Source organism: Numenius arquata, chromosome 11 (genome assembly GCF_964106895.1).
Source record: "Numenius arquata chromosome 11, bNumArq3.hap1.1, whole genome shotgun sequence".
NCBI lineage: Eukaryota > Metazoa > Chordata > Aves > Charadriiformes > Scolopacidae > Numenius > Numenius arquata.
In genome coordinates this window covers 42,755,819-42,783,783 of record NC_133586.1, presented here as the reverse complement: position 1 = coordinate 42,783,783, position 27,965 = coordinate 42,755,819, and the positions used below count along the sequence as shown (strand labels likewise).

Here is a 27,965-nt window from a genome sequence, read left to right as displayed (position 1 = left end):
GGTCTGCATAAGGTACCAAGCTGAAAGGAAACACAAGTTCTGCCAAGTCTGAACATACTACCCTCTACTGCCCAAATCACTGCACTTTATGGATGCTATTTAAGGAGAAAGTTACAGAACTTCTTGGAGGGAAAAACATCAGCCACCTCCTCCAATTCCAACATTTAAACATCCCAAAGGAGCTTTGCAAAGTAACCTTTCCCCTTGGATCCCGATCACAGCAGTGTAATGCTTTAATGTGGGTACATTCGGGTAAGAGTTTCAAGTATCTTCCATAAGAACTATTAATTAGACAAGTTAAAAAAATTACTTGTTAAAGAACTTATTAATTGCTACAGATGAAAAGATTTCATTTAAGCCTTGCTAACTACCCTACATACCATTTAACAGATGCATAAAACAAAACTCCATACCCCCTATAAATAGTGAATTTAATCAGGAAGAGAAAAGATGGTTTTTAACTGATTATCCAATCCCAAGCATAAGCAAGCTCTTTATCGTCAGATTCGGCATAAAAGCAGTGAAACAGTTAAGATAAAAAACACAAGCTTATTATTGTCATTTATTTTAAAAACCTTATTCAAAATATTAAGTGATACAAGTCCAAATACGATAAAAATTACTGCAAGAAAAGAGGTTTGGGATATTTTGTTTGTGCTTTACTGTGTGTGGTTATGCAAAGAATGCATTTAACAGTAGGATTTAGAACTTTTAGCACTTCATTCTTAAGATAGTACCATGCCTTCAAACTCCTCATGCCAGCAGCTGTAAAGTTGATTTTTTTCAAAATGTTATGCAACTACTTGAATGCCAAGTCATTAATTATGGGGTTCTGATCCACCATTATTTACACATTTACCAGTTTGAAAACTAAATCACAAACAGAATGTACAGAAAACTAAGATTTTATATTTTACAACTCATGAAAACATAAATAATGAAAGTACAAAAGACAAGGTAAAAAAAAAAAAAAACCAAACAACAAACCCAAAACCCTACTGTACCAGTAACTTGATTTACACTAATGCGTAAATGTTTGTCAAAAATGAAGAGTACTCTGCCCGCAGACCGGCAGCCCCACACACCATCACCTTCATCTGCCTGTTACCCGGCTCAGAATAACAGCAAAATAAATTATTCTTACATTTTCAGGCCTCTCCCAATAATATAGCAAACCACATAACTGTTTCCCAACTGTCTTAAAATTCAACCGAAAGCTTTGATGTACTGAAAGCCTGTCAACTATCTATATTTTAGTAAGATTATTCAACAAGGCTTGTTTTCCATTCATTAATTACAAAGATTATGAAAGTCATAAATGCCATTAGAAAAAAAAAACCTGGACAGTCAAGAAGCTGCATACCTTCCCAAAGATCTTGAACATTTTAAAGAAATATATGGTATATAATTTGTGAAATAAAATGGGTTAGACATAATTATTTTTAAATTATTTACTGCATGAACACATGCGGACATTATGAAGTTGCCATGCCAGCTATTCTGCCTAAAAAAGGATCAAATTATACAACAAGAAAACAGAATCAAAAAAAAAAAAAAAAAAAACCAAGATGAAAGATTTCCGGCATCAGGATTTAAGCATAGAAAAAAGTAATTATATTTTAAGTTTGCAATATAGTGGGATTTATGAGCCATATAAGTGATTAGCAAAGAGATCATTAATTTGATTTAGTGATGCCAAAGTCATTAATTTATTAGACCTAAAATATTTTATGCTTATTTTTTGTATTACCACTATTAAGACTGCTCCAGACAGACGAGATGATGTTTAATGAATGGAAAGAGCACTAATTATTAAACTCTGTACCTTTATAGTTGATATAAAACCTGACCAAAGTAGCAAACAGATGTATCATGCCCTTGATCTTCCATGAGATTTAATCTCAAAAACATTCATGTCAAAGAGAGAACATCTCATTTCGGTACAAGCAGCATATTTAGAATACCTGAATATCATTACATGACTATGCAGGCAAAGAGTGATAAGTTCAGCAAACTCAAATCACAGTGCTTTCAAAATACGTAGTCATTAGTTATTTTCAAGGAAGGCATTGCTTCGTTAACATTTTGATCTAAACGATGATATTCTACTGTCCTAGAGCACAGGCCATCCCTCCATCTTCGGCTCTGGACCAATAAGAAGATCTGAAAGAAAAAAACAGCTAGATTACTTAATGCTATGGAGAAATATTTTGGTTTTGATAGAAAGTTTAACAGTTTTAGTGATATCAGAGCTCTACCCCTCCACCCTGCCGTTACTGTGGCTACAAAGTAGTCAGCCATTTCCATACTGTCCTTGCCACCAAGTCACTTAGTGGCAACCTAAGCTGCAGTTTGGCAAAAAACCCGGCGTCCAACCCATAGCTCTTTCAGCAAAGATACGTGTGCGGCTTCAGAGCTATGGCACATACAGGCTATTAAACTGTCCCCAGGCAGTGACATTTGCTGGTTTATTTATCTTACCTATTCCGGCATTTCACCCTTGTTAAAAATAATTGTATTACTGGTGCTGAAACAAAAGCAACAGAAGCAGCAATGGTGTAATTTGATAAATTGTTTCTGCATTACAGCTCAGTGCCCCCTTCAGCAGTATCAGCAGAGCAGTTAAAGAGGCTACATGATAAATCAAAGCACTCCAGTGATCAGGTTTTTAAATGTCTATTATCTTCACCCTATTTAGCCTTGTTTCTTACAGACATCATCTAAGAATTCACTTTACTAGACAGGGCAACTCTACTGGCAGTATACCGACTCTGGCTGGGGTAATTTTCAATGCTAGCAATATATTTTGAAATAACACTTATAAGGCTACTTTTGAGATATAGAGAATTAGTTAGTACTGAAGAAACAGTTACCTGAAAACACTTTGAGCTTCTCTATGTAAAACTGGAAAGAGTTTTAAACAATTTTCTAAAAGTTTGTAGTTAAGCCCTCAGAATATCTATGATATAAAGACCACCTTAAAGTGAATACTTATTACAAGGATTATCAGAGTTACAACAAGAACATTCCCACGCCATTTGGGATTAAACCTTTCTTAATTTGCTGGTTATAATCCTGTGCAGAGACAAAATTAGTTAATCAATCCCCTTCACTCGACTTGGCTCAGGTCTCATTTATAGAACTCGTCGTACACTGCCAGTGTCCGTTACTGAACTGATTGATTACTGATGTTATCAATTAACTGATTTTCTACTAGAAAATGTTTGATTCAACTTCATTTTGACTGTGCAGATAAAAATTACAGTAATGAGCTGCATATCAGTATCACAACATGACTAACTGTTCAAAAATTTCATTCTCCAAAAAGTTCCTCTTATTAAGAAAGAGCATACAAGAAAACACAACTGCATTTTAACTACTAAAGCTGTTTTTCTCAACCATTCACAGCTCACCCACCTTCCTCTTATTGTGATAGGTGACATAAACAACAGCTACTAAGAAGGCAACTACAACCAGATGAAAAAAGAAATGGCTGTCTTCCTCTTCTTCTTCCAACCCTGTGACAGAAACATCTTTTATCTTCTCATCAAGGGTCTTAATCTCCTCGTTGTAATTACTAATGGTATCAGAGTCATCATCTTCTGGCATCTCGAGGTCTGGGTTGTATCTGGAATTCGATGTCATTTCATAAGGACCATAGTCATCTCCTCCGTCTGAGTCCATAGTTTCTTTTATGAGGGGTGGTGAACTATTTAGTGTGTCCTTCAAACCTGTTAGAAGATCCTCTTCCTCAATTTTAGTATCTTCAGAAGCATCAACATCCATTTGAGATACTGGACTAGCTGTCACCGCAGGAGAGAGAACGTCCTGTGGAGAATCACCTTTTGCTATAGATGGTTTTACTGCAGTCACCGAACTGATTTTAGCTGTTGTTGGGAATGCCTCTTTTTTTGTTGGGGTTATACTCTGCGAGATTTCTGTCAAATTTTGGGATCTACTTAGTGTTTCATTCTCACTTTTAGAAGAAATATTTTTCTGAAGCATTTCCACTCTCATGGAATCTGAGAAAAGGATAAGAAACAGTCAATACTAAGCACTAGGCACTAACTTCTGTTGTGACACTTTAGCAGTAAATGAAAATTATTGCAAGGCATTTACTTCATAGACAAGAAATCATATGATGAACAGGGCATATTTCACACGACAGACTTTGTAGAATTCATAAGCAGAAATACACACTCCTGTACTTTCGCAACTTCAAAAGAGAACTCTTGAGTGGGACAGGAATTAAAGCTTGAAAGCACATGATTTCTAGATTAGCACACTAAAGTGTCCCTGAAAAATTCAGCATGAGTATTTTCCAGACTTAGAACTTCAGAGAGACACCCTCTCTCCCTCTGTGGATTTATCATGTCTTGTAGAATCATACGTGATTAGTATTTTCTCCATCATCAAACTCTTTCTCCCACAGAATTTGCTGAGGTCTACAGAGGAAGAAGTTCTCAGTAAGGCTTTTCCTGCAGTTAAAAGTTTTTAATCTTTCACCATTGCATATTTTGCCAACAAAAAATAAGAACATGCTGTGATGTCTCCTTTAGTCAGGACACAAGGTCCTAGCATCTCTTCCCAGGCACTTATTTTTATTGAATTCGGAGACACAGAAGAAGATTTCCAACTTTATGTTAACTCGAATGAAACTACGGAGCCACATCTTAAAAAACAAAGCTGAAGAAAGGACAATCTGACTGCATGTGCTCCTGTAGGAAAGCAAATTGTCGGCAGGAAATTATTATAACGAAGTAAGTCAGCCACAGCACTACGTAACAGACCACCCTCAGGCAAATTCATAATCTCTCCAGTGCTAGGATGGCTTTGCAGAACTACATAAAAAACAAGGTGAGCACTAAAATCACATGCAGGGCCCATCATCCCTCTTCTCTATCCAAAGGAAGGTAAAAAAAGATGCAGAGGGAGTTTATAAATAGCCAATGGGGTTTTAAACGTAAAAAAAAAAAATAGCAAAGAGCAAACTGTTCGTGTTTGGCACCTTAAAAATGAAGAACACATTTTAGATTTTCAGTACGCATCACCATTTAAATAGGGGAACCATACTTGCCTTGTATTTTGGCATGCCACACTATTTCTTAGTTTTTTATTTTAAAAAAGTAACAATACTTTCATTAAGCGCTCCCACGGAGCTCCCTGGTTCACTGGAAAGTTACAGATGGTAGAAATGAAGCATTCAACCAACTGCTTGTGTCAAATTACTCATAAGTAAAATATTACACAGGGGACACTGAATCATGTTATTCATGAGACGTATATTTACAGAGGATCAGTTACAACAGACTTCTCCTTGTTGACAGGGTACACTTTTCCTGCATGAATCGCTCTTTAACCAGCTAAAACAGAGAAGACTCAACTAAGCCCATATGAACTAGATGTTACAGTGCCTTCTCTGGCGAAGTTTCAAGTCAACCACTTTACATTTAACATGCTTATCACTGCTGAAGACATTATTAGCCTGAATTACCGTATCAACAATAACTTGTGCAGTTCTTGTACAGGACAAGTTTAGGGAATTCTTATCTCCCCTCAGGAGTCAGCCCAGCTAATTGCATACGTGGAGATAAATGGGGAAAGGCAAGATAGTTTCACATTTATATGAGTTGGCACGTTATGAGTGAGATAGTTAGACCTTACTGCTACCCTCACCAAATCGACAAAAAGGATTAGAGAGTAATAGTGAAATTGTTTGAAATACAAACAAGCATAATTTTCCTATAGAGCTACACTGCATGTACTCTCACATTTCAAATTATTCTTAAACTCATTTTGACATAAAAAGTTTAGAACCATTTATGCTTAAATGCAAGGGACTTCCACCAGCTAACGCTGCAGCTTCAGAATGAGAAAGAGTAATTTCCTATTATTCCTAAAACAAATACTAGTAACTTCTTTTAATAGGAGTAGCAAGCTTAGCAACTACACCACAATTGATTTATGATGTCCACCTAAAACTATTTGGCATTATAAACGGTGGTTGCACTGTTTACAGTTACACAACACTGTCAGATGATGTTAGACGTAGTGCCTGGACTCCAGAGATGCCCCAGCTTCAGAAATAGATGTTAACGTTCAATCGCAGTGACAAAACCAGCATCAGTCCTCTGAGCAAGCACTATACATAAAAACATCTGATGAGGTCAAAATTCACTACCAGTAAAAACTTACTTTTTAGAAAGCAAGTTGTTCTTTGATTTTTTAAGTTAATAACTCGTGGTTTCCTACTGGCTTCTGTCCCACATCCTGAACCTCTGCCTTCATTACTGCCTGCCCATTAGACCAGCTAAAAGACAACACAAATAGAGCTGGTTCGGATACACCAACTGACAAGCAGAAAGGAACTGCCAGCTCAAAACAGCTTCATTTCCTTCAATAATTCCCTTTTTCTTCACTGCCCGGCCAACACTCCATGTAAAACAAAGGCGAGCCCCGCCGGCGGCCCCAGAGACCTTTAGGCCCGAAAGCGCTGAAGACGAGCCCGCTGAAAAGACGCCAGCCCCCCGCCCCTGCCAGCCACGGGGGCCCGGCCCGCCCCCCGCCGTGCTCACCGGAGCCCTCCTGTCCGCGGGCCGTCAGGGCCCAGCCGCAGAGCAGCAGGAGGCAGAGAGCGCGGCCCACCGGGACACCCCTCACGCCGGCCGCCGCCATCTTCCCGGACGCCCCCCCCGCCCGGCACGACGTGGCGATGGCACCGCCCCCCGGCGCGCGCGGGGCGGGGACGGGCACGGCGCCTGTGCGGAAACCCTCCGCGCCGCCGGTGAAGCGGCCGCGCATGCGCATGGGCGGGAAGGCGAGGGGGCAGTGAATCGGCTTTGAGGGGAGCGCGAGGGAAGTGAGGGGGCATTGTGGCTGCCAGGGCCCGAGAAAGCAGGGTCTAGGGAGCTGGAAGCACCTCCAGCCCCCTGACAGAAAATGGGGGTATTCCTTTTTCCTTCAGAGGTTGACGTTGGGTTCGTGCCCTCCACACAGAGCCACAGCCCTGGGATGGTGTTCATCAGTGATAAGTGCGTGACTGGACTTTGCGCTGCACCTCTCACAAATGCTTTTTGCAAAATTTGATAGATCTATGGGAAAAAAAACCTGCTTTCCTGTTCTCACCCTCTGTAAGGTGATGCAAGCCCTGAGAGAAGCCTTGAAGCTGATCACAGGAGAACAAATTCCAAAACACAGATGCCTTGAGCATGACAAATACCAAGAACAAGGAGCCCAAAGGCCTAACGGGGACATAGAACACAAACCCTGCATGGCGTACAGCAACATACATTAATTTCGAGCCTCTGCCAAGTTACTGTGAGCTGGTTGCATGCGGTTTGCTCGGTGAAATCTAGACGAGGACTGCTTGCCCCAGGAGCGTTAAGTTAAATATTTGAGATAAAACATACCAGGAAATAACCAGGAATAAGCTGTGGTAAGAGGGAGGGCAGCCGACGTTGTGTAATTTGCAGGCTGTGGCTGAGGCAGATCTACCCGTCTCGCCACGTCGTTAACGCCGTCACCTCATCAGGCACGTCCTCCTTGTGCCACAGCCTCTCGCCATCTGTGCGCCACCCACGCCCATGCTTACACAGGGAAAAAAAAAAAAAAAAACAAAATAGCAAGTTTTAATGAAAAGCTACTGAAGTCTTGTCCTGGTTTGAAGTAAAACAGAACCAACTTTCTGTTCAGTAATTTTACATCTTAGCCAGGCCTCTTCTAACTCTCTGAAATTAACAGCATATTGTGGAGAAAACTGCTCATTCTCAGAGTGATAAGACCAATGTTTGTACTTCATGCCAAGGAACGGTATGCAGAGAGGCTCTTGCTTATACTCATTGCTGTAACAACCAAAGTCCTAATTTCGTTATTTGCCCCATTGGAGGGTCGGAAATGGAAAAAGCGTAGAGGGGTCCCACCTGTGGGGAGGAGGGGACAGGAGAGGTGACCCAAACCTGACCAACTGGGGTGTTCCATCCCATCTGCACCATGCTCAGTATAAAAGCTGAGGGATCACAGGGTCAGCCCTTTCTCTTCAATGGCCGATGTCCGAAGAGGACTCTGTTCATCTGCCTTTGATCCCAATCCATATGTCCCTGACTCCAGAGCTGGAACCCAGTTCCCATCCGTAGCTGAGTTCAGTCTGGGACTTCCCCAGTGCCTGCTGGTGGCGTCATCCTGGGAGCTTGATGCGGTTTTGTATATATTGTATTTATTTCCTCACTTCATTAAAGTAGTTTAGTTCAGTCTAAACTCGTAAATCTCCTTCTCTCTTCCTCTCCTCTCTTTGGCGGGGGGGGAGGGCCAGCTGTCATTCGGATTGGCCAATTTGGCACAAACCACAACAAGTTTATTCGACATACAACTGTTCCTTGCTCCCACCTATTTGCTTATGGAAAGGTAATTCAACTTCGTGAATTCTGCAACGAAAGAAAGATAAACAAGTCACCTTACCTTGTTTTCTCCACGAGCTAAACACGTGCATGTGTGCAGTCACCAGAGCCTTAGCGAGCCATGTCTGGAACTTAAATGCACTGAGTATTTTTTGTTTGTGTGGTACAAAATATGCACTAAGATGTTGCCAGTCTGCTTCTGGAGCCACAATTAATATAGAATCATAGAATGGTCAAGGTTGGAAGGGACCTTTAAGATCATCTAGTCCAACCATCAACCTAACTCTGATAAAACCCATCACTAACCCATGTCACTAAGCACTATGTCAACCCATCTTTTAAATACCCCAGGGATGGTGCCTCAACCACTTCTCTGGGCAGCCCATTCCAAGGCTTAATAACCCTTTCCGTGTCAAAATTTTTCCTAATATCCAATCTGAACCTCCCCTGGCGCAACTTGAGGCCGTTATCTCTTGTCCCACCGCCTGTTCCTTGGGTGAAGAGACCGACCCAATATGAAATTGTTTTCACAATTAAGATAAAGACAAACTAAAAGGTGACATTTCAATATTTTATTCAAGTTGGGTTTGAGTTCTTTGTATCCATTTTTAGTAGTGTCAAGTACAGCATTTTGGGGTCTAGTTCCACACAAAATGGAAGACTCTCTAAAAATGTACCCATTGAGTTGCTAAAAAAAAGTGGTCATAAAACAAAAGTCCATTTTAAATTCAGTGATGCAACTATGTGATCGCAGTTACAAAGACTCTTCCCTGATTATGGCCCTGTCTTACAAGCTTTCCAGTCAGTGCGAGGGAAAGGAACCACAACACGGGACAGGTAGAATTGGCTGAGTCACATCGAACCTCCTCTGCAACGGACTTACACAAGGTGGACAACCTAAAGCATCCTGGAGACAGCTGAAGGTGTAAGTTAACCAAAAAAAAAAAAAAAGAAAAACCATTCATGAAATGCCTATCTAAAAAAAAAAAAAAAAAAAAAAAAAAATCCCTTTTTCAGACAAGTTTGCACATTCCATTGTGACTTGAAACCTTAAGCGTCGGAGCGTTTTGCTTGCGGAATTCACAGTGCGATAGAGTGGTCAGCGATTCTTAACGTCTCAGGTTTTATAGCACATTAAGATAATCCTTGTGCAGTCAATATGTCAGTGAAGGTAATCAATATCTTCCTACTTCCTATCACGTGGCAGCTGACAGATGTGATGGGCAATAACATTCCAAAAAAAAAAAAAAAAAAAAAAAAAAAAAGAAGCCTGGAATTAGGAAAATTTTTTTATGCTTTTGTCTCCACTTCTTTAACATCATCATTTTTAAAGCTTAGCTGTCTTTAACCAGGACTAGCAGGACTGATACTTAGCAATACTTGCATCCCGGACATAAAACATTGAAAGGTACACTATACTCTGAAGGTAGCTATGCTGTATTTTCCAATTCGTGATTGCAGAATCACTCCTTACGCTTCAAATTCCAATCCTAGACCAAGTTTGTGACCACCTGCGTTGACATTCTTGCCATCCAACAAAGCTGACAACGTCAGTTTGATACCTGCGAGAGAGAGAAGAGTGAGAGAAAAGACAACTGTTAAAACTGGGATGAGCTTTACGTTCACTAAGTGCAGAGTCTGTGTTGCTGCTTTAATTTATTGGGTAGCGAGGTTAAGGTAATTTGGCGGCTAGCCTTGTAAGGACTGGGCATTTTAAAACAATTTGCAGGTATGAAATCTTTCTGAATTATGAAAGTTCTAATAAACGACGGTGACAGATTCTGCTTTTTATCACTCCAAGTAATTAAAGCTCTGAGTCAGGTCACTGCTGCTGGTCTGCTGATTAATCTAATTTTAGAGTCCAGGATTATGAAAAATGGGGACCTTGATACATACCCACCTTTCCAAACCACTTTAAAATCTAGGTATGAAAAGGCCCAAGCCCTGTCGACTGTAATATCTCATGTCAATCTGCTTGGTATTCTGGCAGCAGATTTATTAGACTACATTAAAACCAATTTCACAGCAGTAAGATTGTCCCAGGGGACCTTGAGAAAGTCACATTTTCAAGCAAAATAAACTCAGTAATAGGAAGCCTCTGAAAGGCTGAAAAAAACCCCATTTACTTATCTGCAAAATGCCTAATTGTAGATGTAGTTTCTATCAACGTTAAAAAGTGTCTGACTGGTCAGTGGATGGTGGTCTCTAATAATTCTGCTTCCGATGGACATCCACACTTAACAGAGCAGTCCCTGCAGAAGTTGTGGCCTCACCTGCACTGGTGAGGCCACAACTGGAGTATTGCATCCAGTTCTGGGCTCCCCAATTCAAGAGGGATAGGGAACTACTGGAAAGAGTCCAGCGAAGGGCAACAAAGATGATTGAGGGATTGGAGCATCTCCCTTATGAAGAAAGGCTGAGAGAGCTGGGACTCTTTAGTCTGGAGAAGAGAAGGCTGAGGGGAGACCTTATCAATGCCTATAAGTATCTCAAGGGTGGGTTGAAGGAGGAGGGAGCCAGACTCTTTTCAGTGGTTCCCAGTGACAGGACGAGGGGCAACGGGCACAAGTTGGAACATAAGAGGTTCCACTCGAATATGAGAAAGAATTTCTTCACGGTGAGGGTGCCAGAGCCCTGGAACAGGCTGCCCAGGGAGGGTGTGGAGTCCCCTTCTTTGGAGATTTTCAAGACCCGCCTGGATGCAGTCCTGAGTAGCATTCTCTAAGCAATCCTGCTTCAGCAGGGGAGTTGGACTAGATGATCTATACGGTCCCTTCCAACTCTAAAAAAATTTCAGTGAAATTCAGTGAAATTCAGTAAATCCAGTGAAGTTCATCCCTGGGCCGCCACGCAGAACCAGCACCATTACAAAACATTTCATGTTTTGTCACAAAAAAAAAAAAACCACCTCTGATATTTCCAGACTAAAATATCACTTATTTGATGTCTGACTTTCCCCTGCATAGACTTACCTGGCTTTAAAGTCTGAGTGTATCCTAATCCGATCAGACTGGAGTTGTTCACTTTAGCCTTAAAGGGAAAAAAATACCGTATGTAAATAATTTGGTGTCTTTCTTCAAGGTTTTCTTCTTCTTCAAGTGCTTCCCACTTGAAAATTAAATAATGCCTTTTAAGCAGGTAAAGGATTTCATCTTTTAAATAAATAATCTAGAATTAATTTTGCCTCAAAATTAAAATCTCAAAACAGTGCCCAATAATAGGGTAAAACATTCTGTGTCGCTTTTAAGGGAAATCCAATAGTTGTGTTTTCATGAGGCCAAACCCAAGACAAATACAGATATATGTGCCAGTGATACACCACAAAACTGCATCAAACCCGCTCTTTGCTGATGTAAAAGTTGCTTCGTGTTTCCGTTCCAGGAGCCTATTTTCAAATGCGTACGAATGCAGATGCGCAGCACTCACGGAAAAAGAGGCGTCTGGGTCAATCTGGTACTTGGCAGCGATTCCGAAGCGGGTGTTGCTGTTACCGGCTGTCCAGGCAAGGTTCACGGCAGTTTCCAGTTTATCGTTCACCTTCTGGTAAATGGAGCCTCCAAATTCTGTTCCATCATTCCTGGAAAGAACACATTAGTTTTAAACTGCACCCCAAAACAATCATCTTGGGGTTTTTTTCCAGTAATATTTGCAGAACATTTGCTTACACCTCATTTAATATCCCTGTAACAACTAAGAGAGAGACATTAGGCCAGATTGGTTATGAACTTGTTTTTAAATGCTCTAATTCATTGACGGTTACTATATTTCAACAAACAACTTAGGAAACTGAAAAAAACCAGCCATGAAAAACTATCAAAAATAGACTAATGATGACAGCTTCCCATCTTCCCTTCTCTCTAGATGGGAGTATTGTGTAGTAAAGAGATTTATTCTCATCTGCATGTCTCTGAAATAGTTATTTTCCCAGGCACAGGTCTCCCTAGTGCCCCCAAAGGGCTGTACCCCCATCATCGAGCCTGAGCACCGCCTCAGCAGCAGGCTTTTACCAGGCGCAGATGAACTCCATCAGAAGGGAAGATGCCAATTTAATGTCCAAGTCTATCGGCTTTTGCAAATAAATACCATTTGCAATAGTCGTTATGGTACAGCTGTACCTTTAGTGATTAAAAAAAGGGGCAGATTTAGACTCTTTCTGCTTTTACCCCTTTGCCCGGCCATTCTTTTGTTCATACCAGTTGCACAAACAGTAGCGAAATGCCTATTTAGAAATTCAAGCAATAGCAGCAGCCTTTGAAACGGTTAGAGCAATTCTTCCAGAAAACAAAAAAACAAAAAACCCACAACCAACCCACTACAATACTTACTTCAGCCAAGCCTGAAGCTCACACAGAGCTGCGTGTGCTTGGCTCTCAAGAAAAGGGGGGGATTAAAGAGGAGTGAGGAGAGCTGGTTACACAGGCAGGTTCTGTGCAAGGTTCCCACACAGCTCTCTCTTGACCTCCAACATTGGGGGGGGGGGGGCGGATCTGAGCTATGCTTAAAAAATGAGGAAAAGTCATATTTAAAATTAGAATCCAGCCCTACCTCCCTGTAGTTATTAGTCATTATTAGAAAATAATGATTAAGAAGTCAAACGTTCTTTTAATTCCAGTAGTAATAATAGCACTTTTCAGATGTAGTTAAAAAAAAAAAAAAAAAAATCAGAAAAAAAAAATAATCAGATGTAGATTAAAAAAAAAAACATTAATGAAAATTAATATATTAAGGCACTATTAAGGAAAATAACTTGCTAAAGTCCCCAGCTGCTCTCTCCAATGCCAGGAAGAAAAGGCGACGCTTCAAGCCCCACCTCCTGAAATTATCAGCTCTGTCCCAGCGTCCCTGGGCTACACTGAACTCTCTAGATACAGCCACCGAGCCATGGGAGTCCCCCACTCTGTGTCTGGGATTATAGAAAAATTCTTACACGTTTCAAAGCTAAAACACGTCAATACCTAACTCGTCTGTTAATGCCAATAAAGATTTCTATTCGTATCACACATTTATGGGTTTGCCTGTCAATTGGTAGAATATGACTATTAAATAAACAAACCAGGCGTCCTCCTGAAGATGATTTATCATCCACATACAGTGATGGCAACCTGAGAATCCTCTGGATTTCAAGAAACAGTACAGATTTGAGCCCCTGCTGCTCTTAGAAAGTTATTTTCTGCTGTTGCTTTAATTAAGAGTAATAATAATTACAGCATTTCATAGCAAAGCCAATAATGCAATGTTTCGAACTGCTATAATATACCAAGTTGAAAGTCATTGTGCTTGAAGGAATAACTCCTGGCGAGGGAGCGGAGGGGGACCCCGTGGGTCGTTTTGATGAGAGTTTTCTGGACATATTTTGGGGCTTTGGGAATCCTTCAAACGCACTCTGGGCTGGGGAGGTTCAACAGTTTGAGCTTCCTAAACCAGATCTCTGCGAAACAGCAAGAAACGGGAGAAAAGCTTTGAAGAGGCAGCTCCAGGAGAGCAGAACAGTTGTTCATCCCCCAGATGGGAACAGCCTGCAATAGCCCTGCCACATGCAAAATATCCAATTACCCACGGGAATGGGGAGTTGGGGGAGGGATTAGGGATTGTCTAATCTTAAAAATCTGCCTTCCCCAAAGGCATAAATTGCTTTTTTAAGAGGAACAGCAGACAGAGAAATTAGGGTTTTCGTGGAATTTGGTCCTGGCTTCCCACTGTTCATGCATTCAGAAAGGAAAACTGCTTGTGTAAAGAGATTATTAGGAGTTTAAAAAATAAAACAAACTTTTATACCCTATCCCTTCCAGGACTAAACCAAACCCAGTCTGCATCTCTTCCACTGTCTTTTCTTCTTCATACTCGGATTAACTCTTTCACCTACAGATCAAACCACCACTTTGTATGATTTTGACACATGCAAAAGGAAGGCATTGCTTTTATTTCAACTTTTCACAAAGAATATGTTTATTGAAGGATATGTTTATTGAAGGATAGACACTGGATGCTGGGGTGCTCAGTGAGATCCAGTTCCTTCCGTCACGCACTCCCTCACCCACCTAATTCTAAGAAAAGTGAATCGAGCTTAAAAAAAAAAAATAAATTCAGTTTGCCATCTAGAATAAATAATTTCAAATATTATTTGCCTCTTTCAGCATGAAGTGCTGAAACTTCATCCCTTTAATTGTTCCAGTAAGCAGCAAAATCCTTTCAAATGCCTTTTTTAATGCCTGTCTGCCAATACTTACACATTAGTATGAAGCTGGAATTCATCGGTCTTGTAGCCAACAGCAAAGTTGCTCTGGGTTACTCTAGACTTCGCTGTCTCAAAAGTCATTTGGTAGCCCGCCAGCCACCCATCGTAGCCAAGCACCAGGGCTCCACGTATCGAAGGGCCGGCGATATCAAAATCCATGTCGCAGCCAAGGTTGATGTGGTCCCTTTTGTAGCCTGTCTTAACTTTAGCGCTCTTCTTCCTGAGGAGAAAAGGAAAGAATCTCGTCTCTTTGAAACGCTCGTAGGTGGCAATTCAATCAAAGCAGTTACTTTAACTCAGTGTAATAGTCCTTGAAAACAAAGTGTTCATACCTGGAAAGCCACATGAAATGTCACCTTCTTGCCTTTCACATTCACAAAACCCTTGATTCCTCTACAGTTGACCAAGTTGGATGGGGCTTGGAGCAACCTGGTCTAGTGGGAGGTGTCGCTGCCCAGGGCAGGGGCTTGGAACTGGATGATCTTTAAGGTCTCTTCCAACCTGAACCATTCTGTGCTTCTATGATACAGTGAATTCTTTGCAATCAAGCAATAAACTGCAGTGCGGTGCCCCACCGAGCGCTTGTGGGCTGTGTTCTGGAAAGCAGCAGCACCACAAGCCAGACTGGAGGTGACAAAACCAAATCCTCATCTCCGACTGATCTGATGGGTTGGGAAGTTTGGGAGATGCAGGCAAGGAATCGAAACTGTGGCAGTTTACAGGTTTGCCACAGAAGGTCAATAGTAGTTGGCCTGTCCCAAACAATTTTTAGACAATTCTAGTGAACTGGGTAATTTCATTTACTGCAACAGATGTCAAGAAATCACTGCTTTGCCTCCAGCTTCCTGAGGGAATGTCTCTGCTCTAAGGAAGTTGGCTGCTCCAGTGGCTCTTGACACCCTGCTTTCTCCTTAGGACGCTTTATGAAGTTTAATGATTGCAGCCGCTGGAAAGCTGCCAGGTTAACACCGAAATACACTTCCTTAAGTCACTTGTTTCTTTTTATACTATTGGCTAGAACAGTGTTTTCTCATGTGTCATTAGGTGGGTTTACACCCAGGGTGCAGACCCTCACAAGGCAACAGAGTTACATCTACTACATTCAGCTACTCTTATTTAAAAGTTTTTTTTCTTCTCGCTTTACCTTCCAAGTGTCGTCTGTCTCTGACCAAATCTGTTACTGAAATCTTTTTGTAAAAATCAGGCTAATTTGAGATTTCAAATCACTTCAGCTAGCAAAAACAGTCTCCAAGAACTCTTTCAATGCTGTATCAGACCCACATAGAGATTGGTCTCTTTTTTTATTATTATTTCAGGCTCAGGAATTTCTTGTGTTATGCAAAATCAGGAACAAAGAGCAGGAGTGCCAAAAGCACTCAGCATTAGCTCGTCTGCAGCTTCTGTAAAAGTCAGCGGTACCTCTCCCACCGATGTCGACAGGGATAAAGGAAAGTTAACACCAAGTGCTCCTAAAAATGACTTTTCCTGATGAAAGAGGCATCACAGCCTTAAGTAGGAAGGAAGGGGGCGAAGGTGTCTCGTATTCAGACATGATGCCTCCCTGTCAACCTAAACCAGGTCACACCAGCACTGAATTTCACTCCGTTTCTTCCCATTATAATAGTCCTCCCACAAGGCAATCACTGTATCTCCCTGTCATGGTTTGAGGAACCCACAACAATTTATTGTCATTTAGACAATTATTCTATCACCCAATGACCCCTCCCTAGCTGGGAAGGGGAACTGGGAAAAACAAGGAAACCCAAGGGTTGAAATATAAACAGATTTAATGGAATAAGACAAGATAATTAACATCACTGAAGAACCAATACTGATCCCAATAACAATATAAAATACACAAGGATTATCCCCAGCCCATTCCATCCCAGGAAGCCGTGCACTCCCAGCAGGGAGAGCCAATGTGGGACCCCGCGAGCGCTGTGGCTTCGGGAGGAAGGGAAGGGCTCAGGGCTCCAGCACCAGGGTAAGGAGTTCTCAGGATGGCAGCAATCAAGGGGGAGAGAGAGAACTCCCCAGCAAACTTCCTAATTTATATTGAGTGTGATGTTCATGGTATGAACTAACCCTGGTGGCAGCTTGGGTCAAGCGCCCAGGTCTTGCTCCTCCTCATCCTCACACCTGGGGAGCTTGAAAACACTGAGACCTTGAAACCCACACCCCAGAGCTGGCTGTAAAGTAAATATTTTCACAAATTCTTACACTAGAGTCTTCTAAAAGTGCAGTTTTCCCAAGCATTAGAAGAGAAATTATTCCTGTGTCACTCAAACCAGGACACTTAGATACTACAGTGTCTGTGAAGCACCTAAGAAATAGCTACAGAGCTGTAACTTGTCATTCTCCTACAATTTTTTTTTTCTTTTTTATTTCTTTAAAAATCCTACCAGTTAGGAAATAAGCATCAAACACCACTAGAAATTATTCTGGTTAACAAATACAAAAATATCTAGTTAATTTAGAATTAGGAGTGGATTGGAAGCAGTTGACAATGCAGGACATTAATCTAAAAGCCAAGGTGAAACCTCCGCGGGGACTATAACCCAGTGCAGGGTGCTGCTCTGGGAACCTGATGTGCAGGATATTTTGACTCACTGGCAGCACTGCTTACAAAAAAGATAATCGAGGGGAAAAAAAATAAACCAACATTTAGACCTACAGCTGCTGCTTAATCCCTCTGGCCCACATAAAACGTGGCATCCAATCGCCGTGGCAGAAATACTCCTCCTCCGCCACCACGGCACGCTGTGGCCAGCAAGAATTCCGATGATAAATTCAGCTCGGGAAAAAAGCCCAATTACTCTGTCAACCAATTAGAGCCGTGGCCAACTGGCTCCTGGAGCTTGTTAAGCTTTGCATTACAGCTGACTTGTTTAGTGCTTTTATTCAGACAGTAGCTCATCCTCTGACATGGCCAGAAATAAGCAACAGGAGTGCAAATAAACCCTTTTCTTCCCACCCTAATTCTGACTCTAATTTCCAAGTTGCCATGTTTAAAAGTTTGCTTCCTGTAGTTTAGGATTAAAAAAAGGGATTGGTAATACTAAGATTTAAATCAGATGTACACGATTTCATCATACACAGGCTGATTATTAACTGTCTCGATGTCTTAGGACAGAAGGGGTAAAGAAGCAAGACAGTATTTTGGAAAACTTAAAAAAAAAATGCCTTTTTTGTCACTTAAGCTTACTCACTTCTTACCCAGTGTTAGGAGAGAAGGAGGAGTCAAAGGTCAGCTTCAGGCCACGTGCAAGCTGAACAGAAAAGAAATTCACGGGTTGGATTTATCATTAGAGATTGTCAGAAGTTAATTTGCAAACTTCATCTTTTGAGCCAAAAATTACCTGATCTTCGAGAGTAATCTCGGTGCCTAGCGTGTTGTCGGTGTTCCACTTCTCTGTGAACATCAAGCCGTATTCCACCCATTTGTACTTTGTTTCCAAACTACCACTAACTTTGCTGGTTTCTGAGTTTGCTGAACCTGAGCTTGTAAATTCCTAAAAGGGGGGAAAAATTATATATATACACATTATATATATATATATTTTTTTTTTTTGCATGCAGGCAAATACTTATACTTTTAGAACATATTAGTCATTATAATTTGGGATATTATTCAACACTGCAGAGTTCTCAGAAGAGTCTCATACACTACACAAAAATGACAAGTGCAAAATAACTTGCCAGGCAGTAATATATCTGAAAAATGGTAAGGGCAGAGTAAGGGATTCTACTTTTAAAAAGAAATATACAGTAACCACAAGAACACTGCGATGTTTTGGATTCCAATGTCTTTCCAAACTCACCAGTCCATTTTCAGACTTTGTTTTCAAATCAAGTTTTATTAACCCAAAACCTAGAAGATGAGTAAAAAAAAAAAAATTAAGAATTATATATATGTTAGTTTGAAAAGCATTTCTGATTATTTCTTAGACTTCCTTCTAAATCTCCTGAGAACTATTGAAATATAAACCAAGGGTGCAGTTATCAAGCCATGGGTTTTTACGAAGCAGATGACGCAGCTCGTACTCACTTCAGATAGCACCGGACTGCTTAATCCTCCTGACCCCAGCAATAGAATTGGGACCAAATGAGGTAATAATGTCGTTATTCGCACTGAGCAGCATTTGGTTCATAAGCAAACTACTGACATCAGTGATCCTATTTATTCAGGATACAAGGAAACAGTCAAAAATACATCACCATTTTCTTTCAAAATAGGCAACAGTCCTTCGGGGAACAGGAAGAATTTTGTCCAAAAAAAAAAAAAAAACCCTAAGTTACTCTCCCTTTCCAGACAACAAGGGCAACGTGAAGCTATAGTAGGAATTCTCTGGATTCTAAGGGAAATTACTGGAATATTTCTTAGAGAAAAGTAATAAAATCCTAGCGTTTTCAGGAATCGGGTAGACAGCAATAGATCACATTTATTTTGGCTTTATTTACCGTATCCCTTGGTGAAAATATCTCTGGCAGACTTGCCCAAATCGGCATAAGAAGGTGGAACAGCCATTTTCTGGAGAAAAAAAAAAAAAGAGGGGGGGAAATTACAGTGTTTAAAAACTTACTTAATTCATTTACGCAACAAGAAACTTAAGCCCATTTCAGCCAGTTTAATTTTCTATCCACCACCTATCAATTAAATACAGCCAGAAGAAAGCAGCTGGAGCAAACAGTGTGATTTCATTTTGCTCATTAGCCAATGGCAGCAATTACCATCCATTTGCCATCAAGGATGAGAAACAGGTTGCAGAACAGATATATATTTTAAAAAAATAAATAAATAAACTGTCTGTGCCTTTCGAAAGAGTGAACTGTTGTTCTCTTATCAGTATGAATCATGCATGAATGAACAACTTCTTCTAAAACCATTTCTCGGAAACATTTCTTCTGTTTCTGGTAATGGATCCGGGCACTGGGACACAAAGAAATAGGGCCCCAATCTCCCACTGAGGAACTCTAACTGGGAGAGGAACACCATCAGGAGCATCTCTCCCCCCTCACTCACAGCAGCAAATGGGTAACATTTATGTCAGCAAAAGCGATAAATGGTTGTTTTTCACCGACAGATTTCTAAGACTTTTTCTGTTCATCAACTGGGAAAAAAAATAAAAATCATAGAACCATAGAACAGTTGGGGTTGGAAGGGACCTTAAAGGCCATCCAGTGCCACCCCCTGCCCTGGGCAGGGACACCTCCCACCAGACCAGGTTGCTCCAAGCCCCCTCCAACCTGGCCTTGAACCCCTCCAGGGATGGGGCAGCCACAGCTTCTCTGGGCAACCTGGGCCAGGCTCTCACCACCCTCACAGCAAAGTTCTTCCTAATCTCTAACCTAAATCTCCCCTCTTTCAGTGTCAAACCCTTCCCCTTCGTCCTATGGCTCCCCTCCCGGATGAATAGTCCCTCCCCAGCTTTCCTCATCGGATACGGAGGAGAAAATAGGATCCTGAGAGGAACAACCCAAGCACACCTACTTTCTTAACCAAGTGCAGTAACTTGTTCTAGGGAAGCAAAGTCAAACAATCTGACGTGGTGTACACCTTCATAGACAAGATTTCATAGTTTCATAAAGGCCACGGAGATAAATCATACTTATAAAGCTGGTCCTCTCAATACCCAATGTTGCACTAAAATTCCATATTCCCAAACTTTTTGGTTACGCAAAAGCAATAAGCGGTTTATTACACAAGCGTGCAAATGCTTAAAAAAAATTGCCTGCTAATCCTCACTCCAAATTATTCAACATTAGCAGAAAATTCCTTCTTTACACCCCAAAGGAAACACGAGGGATGCTCTTAAGAGTCCTCCTGGCTGTGGACTCGGCTGCCGGTCTCGGGACGAGCCAACACCAGCAGGAACATCAGAGAGGGAGCTCCAGCAGTCAGTCACTCACCGCCTCCAGCACTCCACCCAACAAGCTGCTGCCTGTTCCAGCAGGATATTGCTGTTGCATAAATGAAGAATCCCTGTCCTAGAGGGGCCAAAACAGATCTGGAGGTGAAATAAAAGCCAAGAGTTTTTTCTCGGAACGTAAATAAAGTAGGATGCAAGGGGGCGTGCTGTGATGTAGCTTCAGTTGCAAAGACTACCTGGATGCATGTCATCTCTTCCCAGTTATAATTTGGTAATGAGATGCAGCCCCAAACACACAAGCAGCTAATCAGTTAAATTAAAAGTAAATATTAAAAAAAAAAAAAAAAAGTATTCCATACTCCAAAGCAGTTTTAACTGCTTATATTAGACCTAAACGTCTCTTTGTGTTTTGTGTGAACACAAAAGCAGGGATTTAATGTTTATATACAAAAACAACCTTTAAAAAAAAAAAAAGAAAAACATATGCACAAAAACCCCTAAAAATCAAGTATTAACATATTTCTTTAAGTAACTCCTCTGCTCCTTATTAAAGTCCCTGGAAGCAGAGTGGAATGTCCTGCCCGGAGATCACAGCCTAAAGCCCGGGCTGAGGCAGTGCTCGGGGAGGGATGGGGGATCCCCCAAGGGCTGTGTGTGTGTGTGTGTGTGTGTGTCCAGGAGATGCTTCTCCCCTGCCCGGCCTCGTGAGAGCCCTCTGATGGGTATTTCCATTTAGCATCATCAAAAATTAAAAACGCTAAAAATCCCTATGTTTGGAAATCAAATAAGCATTGCGTTGAAAGATAACGCAGCGCTCGGCCAAACGCATTTTTGGAATCCACCAGGTACGTTTTATCAACAGCCCCTTTGAGTGACTTCATCAAATCAAAATATTTTCTTGAAAATGGAGTGGTTTGTGCTTTTGGTTTGGGGTTTGTAGGTTACGTTTTGCCCTCATCCAAGCCCGGGAAGCCAAGCTTTGCTCCCAGTGACGTTCGTGTGTCTCCGTCGCGTGTCTGGTGGGGCGGCCCCCGGGCTGGGGCTGTAGGACAGCGGGAGAGGGCGAGATCTCCGCTTAGGCAATTACTATAATTAAGGGACAAAATGGAAAGCCAAATCCCTGCCGGTTGTAAGGCAAATCACGCAACGCGCACAGAGCAAGGTGTGTAAAACTGCTGAGTGCGGGAAGCCCCACGAGCTGCGTACCTGGTGGTTGACCTTGCCGTTGTCAGCAAGAACCGAAACAATTATTATTTCTCTTTGCTCGGGCTAATCAGAAGCCTCTTGTTTAACAGATGGAAACCAAAACTGATTACATCCCGGGCGAGTGCAGGTTGTAAGACAAGCATGCTTAACGGGGATTCAAACTCTTAAAGGATCAAGGAATGGCCGTGGCCGAGTGCCCTTGCTTTTCACCAGTGGGATCCCAGCACATTAACTCAGATTAGGGGTTAGGGCTGAAACGAATTCATCGCTTTTATCCTCGTCCAACCGTGCACATAGCTCCGAGTGACTGCGCACCCCGACTCCCGCACGGAGCAGGCCAAGCACAATATATAGAACGTGCTCCAAGTAGGAAAATACGTTGATTTTTCTTGAGTAGGAAATACTGTAGCGCACACGAGCCACGGCTGAAGAAAACCTGAACTCCATGAATTCATAGCTGCTACGGGGAGAAAATGGGACACTTCCTTCCCACCCAGGAGCCAGCCCTAGTGAAGATTTCATTAAAGACGAAGTGCTTCCAGCAGGCCAAATTTGAATATTTTCCAGTGTCACAGATGGCAAACTTTTCACCCTAGGATGCCGTTCTGGGCAATTAAATCAAGATCAGCCCAACAGGCAGCAAAGCCCCAGGGTGCTCTTGGCAAATGTAAGGACTGGCTGCAACCAAAGGAAAACTCATCTCTGCTTCACAACCCTCTTACACGTCTGGGTTAAACTCGCCTTACACATTTATCAACTTTATGGTATTTACATGAGGGGAAGGAGCAACCTGAAAATTTAAGATAAGAATAACATCCATGATAAGAATAAAATTCCCATGAAGTCTATCAGATCCAAGGCTAAGAAAATAAAAAGCTTGGATTTAACCTTACTCTAGCTGCATTTTTTCCTAATAAATTTGGACTCGTGTACCATTTTTTGATGGTACCAGTAGTTCTGAACATTTCAGCTCCCCATCTCCATGAGAGATGGTAACTGCAGAGCTGCCGGGGACACGTCCCACCAGCCTTTCTGGACCCCCAGCCCGGGCAGTGACATCTCCCAACCAAGAGATATTGTATCAATAGAATCATAGAATGGTTAGAGTTGGAAGAGACCTTAAAGATCATTGAGTTCCAACCCCTCTGCCCTGGGCAGGGACACCTCTCACTAGAGCAGGTTGCTCCTTAGGTTACCCTAAGTAGACCCTGAAGGACGGTGCTTTTGCCCTTGCAGAACAGGGCCCAGCTCCCTCCGTGTGCTCCAGGCTGGCTGGAGTCACCAGCTCTGCACGGCACCACTGTCCCTGTCCCACCCTCCACATCCCAGCCTGCCAGGTGGGCACGGGGCTCCACAGTTTGGTTTTTATGGTCCAGATCCCAAATCCATTCAAGTCATGACTACAGCCTGCTTTCAGTCAGGTTCAGAAGCCTAGATCTGCAGAGACTTAAAACATGCTTAACCATAAATACATGAATAGTCTCCCTGAGGTCAAACATCATGGAACCACAGAATGGTTTGGGTAGAAAGGGTCCTTAAAAATCACCCAGTGATTCACCTTGTCCCTGGGCAGGGACACCTCCCACCAGACCAGGTTGCTCAAAGCCCCCTCCAACCTGGCCTTGAACCCTTCCAGGGATGGGGCAGCCACAGCTTCTCTGGGCAACCTGGGCCAGGCTCTCACCACCCTCACAGCAAACCATTTCTTCTTGATACATCAGTTTTGGCACACTCACAAGACTTTGGTGAAGCCAGTATAAGCACGCGATTTGTAAATACTCTGCATTATGGGACGCAAAACCCAACAACCCTTTTTGCCCCAACTTGCTACGGTGCCGACGCCATGTAATCCGTGCGCCATTATGAGTCAAAATTTAAGACTTTGGAGTCCACAGTTTCTTTCACGTGGGTATTTGTGAACCCTCTGAGACTCGCGGGACCACAGCCCTCCGACCGCAGCTTTGCTTTTGAATCACGTACACGATGGAGTTTAGGTTTTTTTAAGATTGTTTTTTCAGATTTGTTTCTTGCAGTGTCTTTGTAGCCCAAGACACACAGGAGCACAGAGACGATAAACCCCTTAAAAGCTGTAAATATTATGGTTCAGTCTATACCAATATTTATGGAATTAAAGAAAGAGCTTGCTCTTAATTGTATGGGTATACATTAAGAACGACAACGTTGTACGGCAACCCCTTATTAAGGTATCATATATAAGTATCAATTAAACGAAGCTGGGGGATATTGCAGCCTGCCGTAGCTACTGTACTTACTAAAACTGTGAGGGAAGAACAAAGAACCCCATACCCGGTACGTTAAATTAAAAACGCAGGTTAACTACCTGTCTTCTTCCAGATCTCGGCAGAGGAGGTGAGCAGCGCGGCTCTCCCACCCCGTGCCACCCGCATGGCGCAGGGGCACGGGCTGGCGCAGGCCCCGGCACGGCACTCAAGAAGGGACACATCCCTCGCTCCGGGAACACCCAGCGCCAGATCAATGGGGATGACTAATTAAAACAGCATCTCGTCTTCCAGCGCCGTTGGGCAGCTTGATGCTCTCCTGCGGAAAAGGAGCATCCACCCCACCGGAGCCGGTGGAGGGGGTTTTTTTCCCATCCTCTACCTGCAGCAGATGCCAAACGCGGGAAGGGCTGCGCTTCCCAGCTTCATCCCACCGGGAGCTGGGGATGGGGACATCGCTCCTGTGGCTACGGCGACCACCGGGGATGTCCCACACACCATCACACACACACCCACCTCAACACCACCCAAAACATGGGCAGGAAAAAAAGGGGATCAGCATCAACCTTCAACGGAGTAGTGCTCGGGGAGGGATTAACCTGGGATGTCTTTTTAACAGCGCAAAAGCAATTTTTTGGAGGAATTCCGACAAAATTTCGCAGGTGGAAAGCCGCGAGACAGGTGACTACTCAACCAAATAAACCAAACTGCAAACCAAACTGCGCTTCCGATCCGCGCTCGACCGTCGGAGAGAGGAGATGGGATCCCTTTCAGCCGGCATCGCTATAAATATTCCCCAGGGACACAACCCAGCCTCGGTCAGTCAGGATGAGTCAGCTCCGCTTCGTTTTCAGAAAAATATGTTACTTTTTTGTTGTTGTGGTGGTTTTTTTGTCGTTTTTTGTTGGTTTTTCTTTCCTCCCCCCCCACAAATGCCCAAAGACTGAATGAGCCTTTCACCCTCCGGCAAGAGTTGTTCCCAGCGAGGGCTGTGACGAGGCGGAATGGAGGCGACGGCACTGCTGCTGGGGTTGGGGGGGGGTGTGTGTGTGGAAAAACGAGCCCTTGGGATTTTCAAACTGATTTTTTTAACCCCACTCCACCCCACCCCCAGTAAAGAGCTAGGTTTTGAGAATAAGCTGAATAAAATGAAACAAGAGTCAGTTGGGCTGCTTGGGGTGGGCTTTGGGGTTTGGGTGCGTGTGGGGATGAATTTGCCAACCTGCATGCAAGAGGGGATCCCAGGGGCACGGAGAGGCGAGGTGGAAGGGATGCCAGCCCCAAAACGGGGCTAAATCCGAGCAAGTATGGCCACCCACGACCTTTGCTCCCCGGGAAGGTGAAAGAACGATCCCCGCTTGCGGAAGCGTTCGTGGAGGAACCTGCCGGCACCTCGGTGGCCGATCGACCTTTAAATCCCTATCACGGGGCCGGCGGCTGGACCCATCCGGGCGGATCAGCACCATCGTCATTCCCCGTCCCCATCATCATCATCCCCACCACCAGGACCATCCACAGCCGATGGCATCCCGCCTGGCCAACGCCCCACGCCACCCGCCTCCCCACATGCCATGGCCTCGCCACCCTCCGATGTCACAATCTCCCCCCCCCCCCCCCCCACGCACCCCCCCCGGCCGCCACCGGAGCGGGCCCTGATGTCGTCATGCCCGGTATTACGTAAGAAACCAGTAATTCCCATTCCGGCGTGTCCGCGGGTGGCGAAAACCATCCCCCGGGCTCGCTGCGCGTCTCCCCCCGCGACCGCTCACCGCCGACCCCCGGCTCGCAGCGGGGGACGATGCCCCCGGCGTCCCCTCCCCGCCGTACCTGCCCCCGCCGCGGCGGCAGCAGCAGCTTCCCCGCTCCCGCCTCGGCCTCCTCCGGCGGCGGCTGCCCCTGCCCGGCGCCTCCCCGGGCTCTGCGGCGGCGGCGGCGGCTGCGTGATGGCGGGCGGGGACGGGGCGGGAGGGGAGGGACGGGGCGGGAGGGGGCGGGCGGTGGGGCGGGACCTGCCGCCGCACCGGGCCCGGGACCCGCCCGGCCACCCGGGCAAAACGGACCGGCAGGTGCTCCCGGTCCGGCACGGCGTCCCCCGGGTGCACCGGAGCCAGCCAGGGCACCGGCAACCCCAGCTCTGGTGGGAGCTCCCCGTTTAGAGTTAGTTAAATTAGAACGACCTAGAATTAGAATCCTAGAATGGTTTGGGTGGGAAGGGACCTTAAAGCCCACCCAGTGCCACCCCCCTGCCCTGGGCAGGGACACCTCCCACCAGACCAGGTTGCTCCAAGCCCCCTCCAACCTGGCCTTGAACCCCTCCAGGGATGGGGCAGCCACAGCTTCTCTGGGCAACCTGGGCCAGGCTCTCACCACCCTCACAGCAAAGAATTTCTTTCTAGTATCTAATCTAAATCTCCCTTCTTTCAGTTTAAAACCATTCCCCCCTCCTCCTATGGCTCCCCTCCCTGATCAAGAGTCCCTTCCCACCTCTCCTGGAGCCCCTTTAGGGACTGGAAGGGGCTCTGAGGTCTCCCCAGAGCCTTCTCTTCTCCAGGCTGAACAACCCCATCTCGCCACCTACATCCAACACACCATTTATCGGTTTCTGTCCCGGATAAAGTCCCTTGCAAGGTTTATTTAGTTTGAACTCTGATTCAAAGTTCACAAGTGCTGTGTGCATGTGCTCCAGTGGTGTTCCTGAGCAGGAAGACTCCCGGGATGTGCTGGGGCACGGAGCAGTCGCCTGCCCTGGGCACAGCCCTGCGACGGCCGTGGGAGCGGTGCCTTTCTGGGGAGATGCTGCTGGGGAACCAAAGGGATGGGCCAGGAGAGAGCACAAGCAGGGAAACCATCTCTCACCACCCCTTCCCACTGTGCAAGGGAGAAACAGCAGGAATTCATTCATTGTAAAAAAAAATAATAATAAAGGTACCTAAGAGTTCACGTGGGTGGGAAGTGAACTCTTAGCAACAATTTTGTTTTCTAACAAAAAATCTCCCCCGGGTGCTGGGGGGCAGAAGGGTGGCTATCAAGACCACCAGGAGTTTCCTGGGTGGGATGGTTCTCTTGCTTATCTCGTGGGTGATGCTCTGAGCTCTCCAGGAGCCTCCAGCAGTGAAGGACTAGTTTTATATCTCATCCTGAAAGCGGCACAGCTTCAGCCTCCGTTCCTCTCCGATAGCAGAGCGCTCCCCGCCTGACCTTCTGTCACCGGGAAAATTTCATTCCGGACTCAGCCCCAGCTTCCCTGTGTGAGCCGTGAGGGCTGGGTCATGTGTCCGAGTGGCAGTTAGGAAACATGTCACACTCCCTAATTCACTGGGGCATCTCTGTGCCCCACGGCTGGTCCCCGCTGGCTGCCTCACGGCCACCCCATCCCTCCAACAGCTCCTTCGGACACTCACCACCACACAAGGCTTCACCTGCTCAGAAACTCTCTCCTAAACTCTCCCTTCCTCCTCTCTCACCACTCCTGGCTCCACACGAATATCAGGAACGGGAATTTTAACTAGGTGGGGAGTTAGTCGTTTTGTTGGTCCGGCTTCCAAGGCAAGCCCACGAGCGGGGGTTTCGTAACCAGAGCACGGGGTTGAAATCGAGGTGAAGTGTCGGCTCTGGCCGGCCTCTCGGCTCTCCCGCTGGCAGCAGCCCCTGCCTTCCCTCTTCCCCCACACTCTGGAGCTTGTCAGAGCCTGCCCTGGGCCGCCTTCGTCCGCTGGCCCATGAAATGGGGTTTTCAGCCCAGCAAAAAGGCTGGGCAGCTTTCTGCTTGGGTGCAGGGAACCCCACCACCCAGGGGTGAGAGGAGGGAGGGAAGAGAGGGGGCTGCCGGCATGGAGACAGGACCCTGGTGGGGAGCAGGGGCATGGGACATCCCCCCTCATCCCTTCGGCTCAGCCACAGGGGCATTTTCACCCTGAGCAGCAGTTCCTTAACCCGTCCCTTGCCAGAGTGCAGCCCCCAGCCCTTCGCCCTCTGCAAAAGGAAATTGCACACCGAGTGTGACTTAAAGAGCAGGGCTTCC

At 44.5% G+C, this 27,965-nt stretch overlaps 2 protein-coding genes across 6 annotated transcripts; both read right to left on the bottom strand.

The window, feature by feature from the left end:
- Positions 1-414: 414 nt before the first annotated feature.
- C11H5orf15 (chromosome 11 C5orf15 homolog) lies at positions 415-6,697 on the bottom strand. Its single transcript, XM_074156343.1, has 3 exons — positions 6,576-6,697; positions 3,418-4,022; positions 415-2,163 (listed from the first exon to the last, which is right to left on the bottom strand). Exons 1-3 carry the CDS (start codon positions 6,673-6,675, stop codon positions 2,032-2,034), a joined length of 837 nt encoding a protein of 278 aa, XP_074012444.1. The 5' UTR covers positions 6,676-6,697; the 3' UTR covers positions 415-2,031.
- Positions 6,698-8,951: 2,254 nt separating this feature from the next.
- On the bottom strand, positions 8,952-25,855 carry VDAC1 (voltage dependent anion channel 1). Of its 5 annotated transcripts, XM_074155381.1 has the most exons (9): positions 25,772-25,855; positions 19,090-19,159; positions 18,450-18,499; positions 17,988-18,140; positions 17,845-17,897; positions 14,621-14,848; positions 11,820-11,970; positions 11,366-11,423; positions 8,952-9,955 (listed from the first exon to the last, which is right to left on the bottom strand). In XM_074155381.1, the coding sequence occupies exons 2-9, from the start codon at positions 19,154-19,156 to the stop codon at positions 9,864-9,866; spliced, it is 852 nt and encodes a 283-aa protein (XP_074011482.1). In that variant the 5' UTR covers positions 19,157-19,159; positions 25,772-25,855; the 3' UTR covers positions 8,952-9,863. The 5 variants fall into 5 exon arrangements, with proteins under 5 accessions (XP_074011482.1, XP_074011485.1, XP_074011486.1 ...); XM_074155384.1 differs by lacking the exon at positions 25,772-25,855 and having other exon boundaries at positions 11,931-11,970; positions 19,090-19,156; XM_074155385.1 differs by lacking the exons at positions 11,820-11,970; positions 25,772-25,855 and having other exon boundaries at positions 14,623-14,848; positions 19,090-19,156.
- Between the last annotated feature and the right edge of the window lie 2,110 nt (positions 25,856-27,965).

What these genes read in the sequence shown, in the direction of transcription:
- C11H5orf15 (XM_074156343.1), bottom strand. Translation starts at nt 6,675, where the DNA reads ATGGCGGCGGCCGGCGTGAGGGGTGTCCCGGTGGGCCGCGCTCTCTGC. An exon ending in CCGCGGACAGGAGGGCTCCG is followed by an intron (nt 4,023 to 6,575) that starts GTGAGCACGGCG and finishes TCCTTTTCTCAG; the next exon opens with ATTCCATGAGAGTGGAAATG. An exon ending in CCTATCACAATAAGAGGAAG is followed by an intron (nt 2,164 to 3,417) that starts GTGGGTGAGCTG and finishes TTTTTCTTTCAG; the next exon opens with ATCTTCTTATTGGTCCAGAG.
- VDAC1 (XM_074155381.1), bottom strand. Translation starts at nt 19,156, where the DNA reads ATGGCTGTTCCACCTTCTTATGCCGATTTGGGCAAGTCTGCCAGAGAT. An exon ending in TCCTTCTCTCCTAACACTGG is followed by an intron (nt 14,849 to 17,844) that starts GTAAGAAGTGAG and finishes TTTTCTCCTCAG; the next exon opens with GAAGAAGAGCGCTAAAGTTA. An exon ending in CACTCAGACTTTAAAGCCAG is followed by an intron (nt 9,956 to 11,365) that starts GTAAGTCTATGC and finishes TCTCTCTCGCAG; the next exon opens with GTATCAAACTGACGTTGTCA.